The sequence below is a fragment of the Anarrhichthys ocellatus genome, unplaced genomic scaffold (genome assembly GCF_004355925.1).
Source record: "Anarrhichthys ocellatus isolate YVR2014 unplaced genomic scaffold, GSC_Weel_1.0 scaffold10, whole genome shotgun sequence".
In the NCBI taxonomy this organism is placed as follows: Eukaryota; Metazoa; Chordata; class Actinopteri; order Perciformes; family Anarhichadidae; genus Anarrhichthys; species Anarrhichthys ocellatus.
The window spans coordinates 4712115-4727383 of record NW_022280040.1 but is presented as its reverse complement, the minus strand read 5'-3'; the positions used below and the strand labels follow the sequence as shown (position 1 = coordinate 4727383).

The 15269-nt window shown below is 44.0% G+C and overlaps 1 protein-coding gene across 1 annotated transcript in view; it reads right to left on the bottom strand.

Annotated features, from left to right (window-relative positions):
• The window catches only part of zbtb47b (zinc finger and BTB domain containing 47b), an 18106-nt gene extending 3333 nt beyond the window's left edge, over positions 1-14773 (bottom strand). Inside the window, exons 1-2 of the mRNA XM_031849943.1 lie at positions 14395-14773; positions 823-2208 (exon numbers count right to left, since the gene is read on the bottom strand). Coding sequence (XP_031705803.1) covers positions 823-2208; positions 14395-14397 — 1389 coding nt within the window. The 5' untranslated portion in view covers positions 14398-14773. The remainder of the gene's footprint in view (positions 1-822; positions 2209-14394) is intronic.
• Between the last annotated feature and the right edge of the window lie 496 nt (positions 14774-15269).

The following is a 15269-nucleotide window of genomic DNA, read 5'->3' as shown; positions in this document are numbered from 1 at the left end:
TCTGAAGTATTTAGTTTCACTGATATAGACTTTACTCTTGACCGTAGTTATTTATTTATTTGCCTCAACTTGGACTGATGTTTAAACCTTTAATAGGAAGATATTATAACTACATATTGTCACCGCTGAATCAAAACACAAATTCTAAGTTTTTCCCTTAAAGCATGCAGTAAGTGAGTGTCTGCAGACTTTTGTGTCAAGCTCAGAGGTGAAGGAAGTATTCGGGTCCTTTACTCAAAGGTAGAATGAGCAGGATTTTCCAAAAAAACAATTTAGAGACCGATACAAAAATAATCCTTCTCAATCATCACTTTTGGTCCACTAAAAGTGTGTGGTGATGTCTGCATCTACAGAGATCCTCTGCTTGTATTTTCTCTTTTCATTTCATTTTGCTGCGTTTGGGACGTTTCTGGGCATCAGCTTCTATAAGCAGGCATGCAACTAATTGAGTAATCAACTAATTCAGAAGCCCTTTTGTATGTGTTGCAGAATCTTAATTCGTAAAGTACAACCGGCAAGTAGTAAATTAGAAGCTGTCCAAATTATTTGCTGTGGCTCGTGAAGCGTGGCGACAGTAAGACGTGACCCAGATGAATGTGTCAGCACTTTTATGAACTCTGAGCTTCTTTCATCCTGCTAATGACAACATGTCAGAGGGTCACAGAGATTGTAGCGAGACATGGTCACAGCAGAAAGTGGCACCGTGAAATTTGTCCATCTTTACCTCTGACCTAACATTTTGGTTTCAGGATTGTATCATTAAGATTTATAATAAAGATTTTTACAGAAGAGAAAAAAAAAAAAATCTAACTTGGTTGCTACCTGGATGCTCTTCTCACAGTCGGTCTGCTGGTGCAGCAGCAGCTCGCTCTCCAGCAGGAAGCGTTTCCCACAGTTGTTGCAGATCTGCATGCGGTTATGAGTGACGTTCATGTGTTTTTCCAGGTACCAGCGGTTGTTGAAGACGCGAGGGCATTTCTTACATGGGAAATGTTGCTTCTCCTCTAGCCTCACCTTCTGGCCCAGGCCCTCTGCATCCAGCGTCCTCCTACCGCCCAGCCGCTGGTTGGCCAGCTTGGCCTCTGCTAGTGTCTGCCGCATGGAGGCGGTGGTACCCGCCATGGCATAGGCTCTGGTGCCCCGGCGGGTTCGATCCATCAAGGCCGGCTGCTCCAAGCCTGGAATGTTTAAGGTGTTTTCCTCCTCTTCCTCATCGTCCTCCTCGTCTTCCTCCTCGCTGCTCGGCCCCAGTATGTCCCCCCTCTTCAGCTCGTCGTCGTCCTCCTCCTCTTCTCCGCCCGTGTCGTCGATCTCCGCCTCGTCCTCCTCCCCTTCTTCTGAATCTCTCTCGTTGTCGTGGCAACAACCAAACATGGCGGCCGCCTCCATGGCGCTTGTTGATTTGGTCTCCGGCCCCTTTGACACGTTGAGGGTCTGGTTGTTGAGGTTGACTTCAACAATGATCTGGTCTCTGTTGAAGGAGCCGTGGCTGTCGGCGGTCTTCGACTCCTCCCCGTTGCTCTCGACTTTGCACAGAGCGGCCACACCTGTACCAGCCCCGCCCCCTGACGCGTCCTTCTGGTAATACTGCTTCTGCTGGGAGGCCGTCTTGTCCGCCTCCTCCACTCTCACAGAGAACGGGCTGCTGCCGTCCCTCTTGTACAACCTCCCCAGCTCCGACTCCTGTTTGATCTCCGGGTAGAGCTGGCTGGAAGGCATCGCTACAGAAGCCGGGTCACCGCCACCGAGCCCTTTCTGACTGGCCATATCTGCGCAGGTGGTTCTCAGCGAGTGGCTGCTGATGAGGTCGCGACAGGAGGCTGCGATGTCGCTCATCTGAAGCAGGGCAGCTGCGTTGAGCACGTCGTGGACAGTGCGGCTGCTCACCAGCAGTTTGGAAGTGTAAATGAAGTTGAGGATCTGCTGCAGGCCCTGCGAGGTCAGGGCGTCCAGTGACAGGTCCACCCGCCGCAGCTGTTTGCTTTGTGCAAAAAGGGAGTGGAAAAAAGGGCTGTAGGCCGCCAGCACGCCCTTGTGGGCCGGGAAGGTGCTGTGCTGACGCACCAGAACGATGTCGACGTCGCACAGGTCAGGCTGGAAGAGGCGCTGCTCGTTCAGCCCGTCCATCAAACAGGTGAAGTGCAGAGCCACATCCTCCACCAGGGAGAACTCTGCAGAGGGGAAGTCTGTGGTCTTCTCCACTATGAGCTGGAGATGGGGGAGGAGAATGTGATGGAGGGAGAGAGACAGAGAGAAAAGTTAAGATGGAAAATATTATCATCAGTTAAAGCTTCAACATTTCCCATTAAAGCGTCACATGCTTTGTCTTCTTACATCACAAAACTTTCTTGTCATTTCACAAAAACATGCGTATGTTGTTATAACATGATTGTTATTTCGATCACATAACATTTTCATTATTCTGTGATTTGATCTCAACCTAGAGGCATAGATCCATCATGAATTCTTATCCTAAAGTAGTTATTATACAGTAGTGTTCTTCATGATTTTCAGTTTGTTAAGTGCACTGCACACAGTCATAGACTGCATGTACACTGCACGATACGATATGAGAAAAATCAAAAGGTGTAACACTCAGCGCTCTGTACAAGGTCCTCAACTTCCCAAGGTGGGTTTATTTTAGCACAGGAAGGGCAGGGTTTCGATCCAGACGGGATGCGAGTGGGGACAGAGCAGCGCACACACACACACACACACACACACACACACACACACACACACACCGCAAACACAAACACATTGTCTGGTCTCTGCAAGCACTGACTGGTCTGCATTGGTATTCAGCGCCATCTCCCCCCCATTAGCCGGCTCTCTCAGCACACCCACTCACTACACCGTCCCTGTGGAACGGAGAATTATGCACAAGACAAAACACGTCCGGAGAAATAATTAGGGAAACCATGCCGGAATAAATACTAAGTAACCCTGCAAACAATTAATGGAATTTATCATTCTAGGCGTCTCTCGCAGGCAGAATAGGACAAGTACTAATATAAACCTTGTTTTGGCTGGAGATGATATAACTGGAGCCATAATTACATCTCTATCTCTTATTGTTCAGTATTTACAATAATGCATGTGCAGGACAAGACGCACACAAGAAAGAAGAAAGAAAAGGGCAAGATATTAAATAATAATTTTAGGACAGCAACTATTGTGGCATTTATTGAAAAACTCTGTAATAAATGAGTATGAATCACATTGCTGCCCAACATATTTTCTCTTTAAGATCAATGAAATGACTTCTCATTGTTAAAGCTGGATAATTGATTTGCATTTGGTCCTAACCTTCAAAATCTGGCCTGTTTGAAGAATTCAATTATGGAAGTGTTAGATTTATTCATAGTTTAGAGCTGCTAAATTGGACTCTGAGCCAGAGAGGAGTGGAGATCGGGTTATCTCTCCCCGTGCAAGGCTACAGACGTCGCCCAAGGGCGAAATGCTGCAGCCTTAATCAGATCAAGTGTAAGTTGCAGACTGGAAGTTATGCGGCTTCAGCGATAATAATCTGCATCTTCTTCTGAGATTCAAATAGGACAACGCTGTCAAAGACTAAATTCTATAGGATGAAGAATATTGTTAGTTTAGCGTCAAATTAAAGGAACCAATTATATTTTTAAGGTATGACGACGGGTGTATTTTCATAACGTTACATTAAATTGTAGATTTCGTTCACATTACTTTAAACAAAACAACTTGCATGCACATAATATTTTTTGGGAGAAATTATTACCAAGCAAAGAACAAATACATTTGAGCAAACAACAATCCTTTTCTATCATTAGCCTACCCTAATAATCTGTCTCAACCTAGAATACAAGAACAATGGTGCTTCTTTATTTCCATGTCTTGTGAGGATGCTAACTGTTAGCCCGGGACATGTAGCTTTAGCGGCAGGCTTGGTGATCTCATACTTCCGTATAGGCGACGACCAGCACAATACAACATCTATTTTGATTTCATGATAGCTTTAATGATAATTAGCTATCTAGCTACAGTTTAGCTGACAGTTGACACCTAGAAATGAGACGTCTGCTTTTGTGTATTTGTGTGTGAAATCCAACACCCATTGTTTGAAAGATAATTATTACAGATTTTGAGTGGCAGCTAAACCTGACATGGCTATCATTGTAAACTGCACACGTGAGAACTGACGCGAGAACTAATTATCAGGTTGGAAGTTAGCCAACTAGCTTAGCAAATGTTTCTCGGGCAGAAATTAGCTCGCTACCAAAACAACGAGACTGCATGCTAATAGAGTGGAGACTGATTTACAAACTTAAATTATAACTACTTCCCATTCTGAAAGTGCTACCTCACTACCCAGTAATCAATTATCCTACTAGCAATCAGATTGGAGATGAAAAAGCCAATCACAAATTATCTACTTTATTCTACGATTGACTGAAATTTAACACTACAAAACATAATTCATGCGCTTGCGAAAAACCTTTTTATATGCTCGATATGTTCAATCGAGTGCTCAGAGGCATAACTATAATTCCATAATGCAGAGATTGCCCCTTTTAAACAATAAACTGCACTGTATATTTCTACTGCAAAAACAGTCAAATACTGCTGAATGTAGGAGATTGAGGGGTTTCAATCAGTGGATGATTGCGTTATTTTCATCATTAAAACTATTTAATCCAATAGCAGATAGTTGTTGTTTACCATGCAGCTGCGTCTGTCACAATATACAATAAAGACAAAGGCATCTTGTTTCATTTCATCACAAACAGCGCTGTAGCAAACAAATGAAGTGAGTACTTTGCAATTGAAGACCACATCCACTCCCTCGATATTTGTCTGTCATCCCCCCCCCCCCCCCCCCCTTCTCTCTCACTTTCCTTGGAAATGTCAGGGAGAGGGCTTGTTTGCCGTCATTAGACGGAGAGCCACCTTTAACCAGTCTCCCACTACATTATTCATATCAGGCCCGACCTGTGACAAACACGCAGCGTGGGGGATTACTGACGCACCCAACAAGAGGTGTCATTTAAAAGCGCTTCAATCAAAAGCTCCCTTCACACTCACTTAATCTGGCAAACACAACATGTGAGGGGATCCTCTTGCATTGTACTCCGTACGTCTTGTTGCACACGGCAACTCTCAAGGTTCATGTCTTTTCATTCAATAGCAATATAATTTAAATATATAATCTATGCAATATGTACTGCAGGAAATGTACTGTGTCCTTTACATGTTATAGAAAATGACAGTTCTGCTAGTAAATAAGTAAACATGAAAAACAGTATTTATGCCATAAAATGGTCTTCACCGTGTTCAATACACTACCTGAACAGTTTGACGACTTCCTGAGAAAACGATCTCACCACAAGGTCTATTTAGTTGCTGTTCTGGAGCTTTGGATCATGTGACATGGTCTTCAACAGCAGATATTATTCACTGATCTAACCTGATCAAATGCGTGCTTCTTCATTGCTTGTTTTTCAGATTCAAAAATCATACTAATTGGGCGGATGAATGCGCTCTCAGTGATCGTCACAATTACTCTGAAAGGTCACAACCGACACCAACCAAATCTAGCCATCCATTGTTTAACTGCTCTAATGGTGTCAGACATCATTTGCCCAGCTTTTTGGGAAGATAATTAAGGCATCTTAAAAAAAAAAATTTAAAAAAAAAAACACACATCCGTGATCAGCCTGTTGGCAAAACTTTAAATTAAAAGTTTCAAACTTTGAAACTACTTTACCACTAATCCAGTTTTGATGAAGCTGTGATGAAGGATTACTGCTTAGCTCAAGAAGAGGCTGCTTCATTCAAGTAATGAAAAAAGAAAACTTTTGGCTAATTATTGCTGTTGAATAGCTGTTGCTTTAGCTGTATTCAGTGATGGTCAGAGTCAGAGGCACATGTCAAGCTCACAGTCAATGTGTAGATCAAAGCTTGCGATATAAAAGTATAGTTGGTGAATCGTCGGCCAGCTCAGCCATGTCAGGGTCGCTGGTATGCACTTGGCAGAGGCTCAGACTCATGGACCTGAGCCAGACAGAGCCGAGCCCAACAATAAAATCCCTCTTTCCAATTTGACTTTACTGGTGAGAATGGCCTTTTCCTCCCACACCTTTGCACTAGACGGCCCATGCGGATTTACTGCTCTGTAAAGTTTACATCTCTGCCATTTTAAAAATCTGTTAACTGTAATGCAGTTGACTGTGGGGCCACCTGTAACAGCAGCCTTGGCAAAAGTGTTCATTCCTTTCAATGTTTCTCTTGAGTTAAAATAAAGCTAACATTTCCCTAAAATGCTCCTATTCTGCTACTATTTTGCAACCCGCCATGTAAGACGGCAGATTTATGAGCAGAGAACTAAACAGCATCTACCTCGACTGTCTTGTTTGACTGCTTGCTGAGGTGAACAGACTGATCCATTAGCGGGGGCCAATGTCAGAGCACAGCACAGAGTCGTGGACACATCAATAGTGCGAGGGAGGACAGGTTGCAGTCAGGCAGGAGGGAGTCCCAGGGGGAAAACACAGCGGGGGTTAAAGCTTTCTCTAAGCCTGCAAACACACCGCTCAGAGTGAACTCGGTGTCCTCTCACATCACCTTCTTTAAGTTAGTTTAACAAACATCTGTGGGCAATATAGACACAAAATAACGCTTCCAAACTATTTGAAAATCAAAATTATATATGGAATAAAACAAAACAAGTTCAAGGAGAACAAAAAAATATTGGGCAAATGTAATATTACTGCAAGTTCATTTTTTGGGAAATCGCATTACAACAATAAAATGTTGTGTTATTGTCCAAATAAATGACTCGGACTAAGAGTGTGGCTTCATATAATGCATAACATTGGTTTGAACATCAGTTTGATGATCATTTCATGTGTGATTTTGCATAAATATACCACCTAGTAATTTAAATATCGTTATTGTCACAATGATGTCCACAATCAACGGTTGTAGCACAAAATTCAATAGTCAAAAGTTGCTTTTATGGTTCTTTTAGACCAGAACTGAAACAATTAGTTTATTTAGCTTCGTAGTCGATGCAAAGCAGTTCTTTCATTTCCATCAAACTACTAAAAAACTAAGAAATTCTCAATAAATTATTTCACAGGCAAGTGCAACTTGCTGTCAGCCGAATGTCAAAGTGTCCATATGCACAGTGAAGGCTCTACTTCCCCATCCACGGTCATGAAGACAGCAATCCCTTGAGCTCAAGCTTCGGCCCCTCTTGTCACCCAGCGGGGAGGTGCGTGTGTGTGTGGGGGGGGAGCCCTTCAACCTACAGTAAAGAGCACACTCAGCAGCCCTCTTCGCAGCGAGGCTTCCTGCTGCGGGGCTCGGGCGCAGGGCTCGACGTGACTGACACCCGGAGGAAGGAGAGTGGGCACCGTGTCAGGCCTCATCTCCCTCACTGGCACGGCCATGGTAGGAGAGCAGAACACACACAGATCCCCGACTCATCACCGGCGCAGACGAGAGCGAAGCATGACAGGCTCGAACACGGACTCGCCACAGAGAGATCGTCCAGTTAACAACAGCGAGTTTTGGCCTCACAGTAGCGTCAACGTGCTTTTGCGTGGCGGGATAAGGATCGGGTCACGAGTAAACACGACCACGCAGAACGAGACAAGGGCATGTCATTTCTGGCGGAGTCCAATCAGACAGCCATTAAAAAGTCATCTGGGTAATGACTGACACCGTGTCCTCTGTGTGCTCAGCAGACCTTCCCTGCTGCCGTCGCCAAACGACAGACCGGTTCAGTCCCAGAGAAGGCGAGCCAGAGAGGTGAATTCAGATTCTCCGGGTGAGAATCGTGGCTTGATAAGCGAAGGTGTTAGCTGGTCTAGCTTGCAGGCCGGGCAAGACCGGCATGGACGGAGAGCAGTCTGCCAAGTCGTCTCCATGCTGTCAGGTGTTTAGGTCCAGTCATGGATGGATGGATTACTGAACAGGCCTATTGGGTGCAAGCCCAGGGGTCTCACGGGTCCCCTGGGCCAGGGCCTCCATTTACTGTAGAGTGACTGTCTGCATTTTTGGAGAAGCAAATCAAATGACACAGAAATGCAAAAAAGGTAAAACAACCACAAGGAGACACAAAATGAACCCTAAGAGAAGTGAAATGCCTCCAAAGAAAGATGCTAAACAACTCCAAAAAGATGCCAACGGACTTCAAAGTCACACAAAACGACCACAAAGAGATGCTAAATTACTGCAGAAAGATGCAATACGGCCACAAGAGAAGCACAACAGCTACAAAGAGAAGTAAAAACCACCACAAAGAGACGCAAAATGACTCCAAAAAGATTCAAAACAACCACAAAGAGACGAAAACAGAAAACAGACTAAGTGACGCGCAAAGATGCACAAACCAAAGTCTTTTACTCTGGCTGTCTTGCTCCTGTGTAAGAGGGGTGGGGGGGCTTTTATATGTCTGTACTGCTCATAATCCATCCATGTGTCTAGTGGAAGATTTCTCCTCTGTCTGCAGTCTGCACTCCTCTCCTCTGCTCTGCTCTCTAAATCCAATCAGCACAGAGACCCAGCACTGACCTTGAGGTAGAACAAGCACATACAGTAGCAGATGCACGAGCTCACCCACCCACACGTCTGCAACCCCCGACCGCCCGTGCAAGCGTATACCTGCATCACAATCGTGCATTTGTGTGCACGTCAGTAAACAGGAAATAAAGAAATCTGCCGTGTGTGTGAGGACGCTGCTGATGCATGCAAAGAGAGGATCTAAATGTGCCCGGACTCACATTATCCCGTTATCAAACATGTTGTTCTGAGGTAAGCCAGACTGGTGATATCACAAGAGGCAAGGTCTCACTTTTTAACAAGCCCGGCGGCGATCGTTACACGCCTATGATAAAAAAAAAAAAAAAAAAAAAAATCTAATAAAAATCAATGTTCAATGACTAAAGGGGGGCGCAACAGCAGCGGTCGGCAGCGTGTTCACTGCTGAGGTCAAACACTACACGGTCACATTAAAGTGGAGTTTAATACTCATCGGGATGACACTTTTTATCTGATAATCGTAGTAAGACGGATAGTTACACCTCATGGTTAAGGGATTCTATAATTCAGTAAATTAGTGGTGCACGGGATGCAGATTGGTGGAAAAAAATCAACCCTCAGATTATCCAAATTCTGTTTTATGAGAGACTCTCGGAAATCTGAATTTAAAGCTAAACACTTGACTACATTGTGGTATAAACACACCTATTACCTGAATGTCTGGCTCTTTAGCTGCTAAATACTCCACTATGGTTCACCAGCTAGTCGCTTGCGTTGTCCGTCTGCTGTTTGGTGCTCCGCGGATAACAATCAGAGGGGTTTAAAGAATTATTTTTGCTGAAAATAAAACTATGAGAGCAGTGAAAGTAAACCGAAACAGTACAGTTGCGGGCTGTATAATTAAAACAGTTAGCTAAAAGATGCTACAGACCTCAGTAGAGATGAGGGGAGCTGCAGAGTCTGGTGATAAGTATGTTGTAAAAATATTGAATATAGTGATCATCCCCAAACATTATAGAAGTGCAATGCTAAATCACAGGATTTGAGAGAAAATAACCTACTAAATAATCAATAATTAAAACGGATTGTAAATTAGTGATGAATTTTTGCCATCATAAAAAGGAAAAGTCATCAAAAGAACATCCATCACAAACCGAGCTGCCTCAAAACACGAGAACTGAAGGAGATTTCAGGTAAAATGTACAGCAGCACAATTTCAGATGTAAGGCAAATCCTAAATGACTTTAAAATGAGCTGCTAGTTTTTTCACTTCTCTCTTTCCACCACTTCAGCTAATTATTTTATTCCCCTCAGCCCATTAAAACATTTAACTTTCTTAACCACAGCATTCACTGCAATTAATAAAAGACACTATTATCAGCATTAGCGCTGCTCTAATCCCAGACATCCAATCTCCCCTCCACACTGTGGGCTTTTCCCCCAGTCCTAATCTAGCAGCGTGGACTTGCCCCAGTCGTGCCCTGGTGGAGCTCTCCACCAGCGTTCACCTTTACATTTAAACGCATTTCCATCTATATGTTAATGCAACCACAGGTGACAAGTCAATCTACAACTGATACGCGTTTACCCGAGCATGAAATTGGGACGCACAAACAAAAATAAGGATGAGAACAGCATGAGCAGCATCTTAGCGACGTACAGTATATTAAAATTTAACAGCGTGAGCAGGATTGCCTCAGCTGCATGTTTGCCCGTTGAACATGGCGGACAACACAGTGCATTTTTTTTATCAGTTTGGTAAAGCTGGTGAAAGTGCATGTTGGCCAATCAGAAGTGATGTGAAAAAGGAGACATCAATCGGCGGTCGTCTGGAGTTGGGATGACTCTTGACGAGCAGTTGGGATTATCAAAGGAGTTACTGGAGGTGGGTGTAAGGGGGGGGGCAGCGATGAGGTTGGAGCGTCCACACTGAAGCTCTGCCAGGAAGTTTGTGGCTGGGAGAGGATGAGCTGGGAGAGGAAGCGCTGAGTCAGGAAGCCTGGCCAAGAGAGCGGCCCGTGGTGCTGGCATCTCCTACTCACACACACACGTTAAAACGCTTCACACACCACCGCTCCGCTGGAGTCATAACACACTGTTCCCAAGCAAGCGTCACATGCACATGCGTGTGCACAACAGCGGACGCGCACACACACACACACACTCGCCTGCTGTGCTCGCATTCATCAGCAAACTCAGAGATGCGACACCAAATACCTGTGGCACAACAAAGTGTGGAGGGCTGTACAAACAAGATACGTCTATTTGGTAAAATATCAAGAGGAGGGAACAAAAAAAAGATCAGAAATTCTGATTTATCCAAATGTACGGCACAGAGGGCGAAAGATGCACCTTTGAAGTGATCTTCTCGAGACAAAAGATCATTTGTGATGTGTAGCAGCGAGCAGGTGCAGACATACCCGAGGGCAATTACACGGGATGAAACTGTGATATCTTCATTACCCCTTTTATAGCATGACACACAGAGAGAAGAGGCTAACACAAGACTCTAAAGAGCCCCTTATCAGAGGAATCTCTCTGGTGTGTATGTGCGTGTGTGTGTGTGCACAGATGATATGTTTGATGAGAAGGTCAGAGAGGACGGAGAGGAAAAAGAGTTAGAGGAGGAGCATCGGCTTTCTATAGCCGCAACCAATCAATGGACGACAGAGAAACGGTGAATATGAGCTTAAAGGAATAGTTCCGACATTTTCGGGAATGTATTTTTGTTTCCCCATTGGAGAGTTGGACCAGACGAACGATACCACCACTCTCATCATAGCGGCACATTGAATATGGAGCTACAGCCGGCGACCATTAGCTTAGCTTAGCACAAAGACTGTAAACATTAACAAAAGCCACAAAACAGCTTGTACATTCGCTGGTTTACCGTGGTTATGTGCCAGACTACTTCTTGGCTGGGAGCAGTAACTTCCTGGAGAATTCGTCTGACATATAACTTACGCAAAACAGCAAATAGTTTGGCTTTTGTATGGATTTAACACACCACATTAGTGAGCTTTAGAGATGTTGGTATGCATATTTTGTTACCTTCAAACGAAGCCAGGCTAGCCGTTTCCCCATGTTTCCTGTCTTTATGCTAAGCTAACCAGCTGTAGTTTTAAATGTAATAGAGTGACAGGCTACCGATCTTCTTATCCAACTTTCTGCAAGAAATACAAGAGGTGAATTTCACAAAATGTGAAACTATACATTTAAAAAAGGAATAAATCAGTGGTTAGTTTTAGTTATTTCTAGATATTGTGATGGAAAAGGAGTATACTTTTCAAACTGATCTGTCCACATCTTTTCCGAACATTTGTGCATCTCTAAACCTCCTGCAGAGAAAGAATCCGGGTGTACAAACTAAACGTTGAACAAATATTTATGATCACTATCAGATCAAACATCCCTTCTTTCCTGCTTGGCAATTCTCTGAAAACAGCATGAAAACTCATTCCCATCTGCTTTAAAGCTCCTCCTAAGTCTCTCCCTGGCCTGAATTCAGCTGAAAGCCACCAGAACACTTTAAACAGAAAACTCTCCCAATATCTTGAAAACGCCCGACGATGAAAGGCTAATCGAAATCCTCATATCAAGTTGTACCAAAAAGAAAAAGCTGGTTAGCCTCTATGATAATGGGGTTCAAAGTTATTTCTTTAAAAAAAGTGCCATAGGGGGTTAAATTAGTTTCCTAAATGAAAAGACACAGATGCCAGCTGCTGGGAAACAATAAAAATGCGGATTTATACAAAGAGTAAACTCAACCCCTGTAATTACTTGTGCCATTTTAACCAACAAGAACAAAAGAAAGCTTACATAAACTCAGTGACTTTGACCTTGCTCTCTGCAGCCGTGTCCACTGTTTCTTAATCTCAGGGGCATAAATTAGCAGCACCTACAGTGCAGTCCTGAGTTTCCAAGGAGAGCGGGGGGGGGGGGGGGGGGGATGTCTGCTGGAGTTTGTTGCTGGGGCTCAGGAATTGCCGCACTTGTCACAAGGACCAAAGACAGTTTCCTCGCTCAGCACCCAGAGACAGTGACGCCTCAAAGTCAAGGGTGGGCAGGAATGCCCTGAATAGGCAGTTACGTAAAACTCACAGCACCCTGCGAGGATGCAGAAGGAGCTACTCGGGGGCCGCACCAGCCTAAACAGGGTGGGATGGTACAAAGTGTGCAGCGTACATTATCGAAAGTGTGCATGGAAGTGACACAGATTTATATATTCACAAATCCACCAATTTAGGAGAAAAACAACAAAAAAAACAACAATCATTTGGATAAGAGAATGGAGGGATTATGAGACAATAGGCCTCTGGGCACCAAGACCCTCCTAGAGAAACACCCACAGACTGAAAGAGACAAAACGACTACAAGCAACGCTACCACATCGGTCACGCTGTTCACAAACTTGTTTCGAGTCTCTTTGTAGTCGTTTTGCATCACTTTGTACTTGCATCTCTATTTTTTTTTACTTGTTTTGTCTTTTTGTGGATATTTTCTATATCTTTGTTGTTGTTTTATTGACTTTCCAACAACAAATGTGAAGAGACACTTCATACAGACTGTCTGGTCCAAGGCCCACCTGACCCCTTGGCCTCAGTAATAATAACGGTTATTAATACTGTAGGCCTGTTGAGTAATCCATCCATGAATAAGGGAATTTATGGGTATGAAGCTATTGATAACAACACAATTATCAGGAGACTAATCCGCTTTTGATGTCAACAAAGTAATTGCGGAAATTATCAGGGGCATGTTGACCAAAACAGTCAAAAGACACAATATCTCTGATCACAGGCGCATTGCCATTCACCCAGCACACTTTGCCTGTCACAGTTTATACTCTCATGCACGCACAAAAAAACAACAACCCTAAATAGAATAAAAAAAGGGAAGAAAAACATACCAAAACCTCTCTCCCTCCCTCTTTGCTCCCACCAGAAGCCACCCAGCGAGTACCAGGGCTAACCCCACTGACCTGACCCAGATATTAACCCAAGCCTCCAGATGTGAACGCGCGCTGGGATTACTCCACCACTGCATCAAGCTCCACATGCTTTCCTAATGAGGCATCCTAATATGACCCTGGAGACAGAGCGGACTGTCTGCCTCTATATTACCAGAACTCTGCCAGTCTGTCTGTGCAGAAGCATCTTCATCTAATGCGAGGGAAATAAACAAAAACATGGAGTCCGGTTGAAAATCATAACGGATATTCTGGAAAAGTGAAGAAAAAGAAGCTGAGACGAAACACACCACAGAACTAAAACATGATACAATAAAACAGACTGTCACACGCTATGATTGAGACACTTCCGAGGATATTATTCAGACACCTCTGCCTGAGTGTCACCTGCAACAGAGTGAAGTTATGAAGACATGAAGAGTGACATCCAGTCCTCTCTTGGACAACACCGAGGATGCATGAACGTCAAAGCCTAGCAAACTTATCCTGCACCGGCTGTTTGCAGGAGAGGAGTTTCCCTGCACGCTGTGTCTACATTTGCACCAGTCACGACCTGAGCACCCTTTTCTCTTTTTTTTTTTGCCTCCGATATGAAAGAATTTAACTCCTTCTCTGCATCAATGTAGCTATTGTAGCCATCGCATTCTTTCGGCAAGCTTCGATTTCCAAGTTGTGCCGTGTCGGCAAGTTACAAACTTCGGGACAGAAAGCGCAAAAGATACACGGTGTGACAGCCCCGGCGGTGCGAACACACAACGAGGCACGAAGTGTGGCAAGTTTGATCGGCCTTGCTAAGTAGCTGAAATTTGCAAGAGATCAAAGAGGGACACACACACACACACACACACACACACAAAAAAAAATAAACAAAAAAAAAAAATGCAGCGCTCTCCTCTGTAGCCTACCATTTTGATCCAGCGTTTCGAGGCTCAAAGGAGTCCCAGAATAACTCCTTCCGCACCAGTTTCCCCTCCGCCATGAAAATGACCGTTGAATTATCACATTTCTTCAGCTTTCTGCCTTATCCTCAATCTTTTTTTTTTTTTTGTACCCCCACCGTGCTGCTGTAGCGTTCAGACAGACAAAAATGCAGAGGCTGCTTTTGCAGAAGGAATTGGTGATTGGAGCTCGGGGATCATATGGGCTTTTTGTCAGACGGTTTTAAAGGGACACGGTACCGTTTAACGTGGAGTTGCGAGACAGGCTTATTTCTTTGTACTGGAGGCTACTTGGATGGATTTGTTTTTCTTTTTTTCGGCGTGAGCAATGAAAACTGTGGGAAGGACATGCAAAGCCATATGGCGCAAAACCTGGGTGCGCTTCCCTCTCAACTGTGCGCTCGGTGTGACGTCACATGTGCAGAGAGATGCGGAGGTCAGGACGTTCGTTCATTTCCCCATGTTGCAGAAGTCATTGTAACTTCATTTACACACCACATATGGACACTGTGTTGTGCCAAATATCAGCCCGTCATAACTACTTTATTCTCCAATTCTCCAAACGGATGTTTAATTTAAATGATTTACCCCCAATAGGAATATCAGGGCCCCACTAACCTCTTATGGTGCCCTGGGCCTAGTTGGTGATTTGGTTAACCATCATTTTTGCATCATATCAGCATAACATATTACATCATATATGCATAGTATAAACTGTCATAATAAAGGTGTAACAATAATAAAATACTTATTATAGGCCCGTTAAGGCCCCTATGATTTCAGTTCATATTGTGTTTAAGTGGTGCATACTTATAAACCAAATTACAACCCAAAAGGGTTGC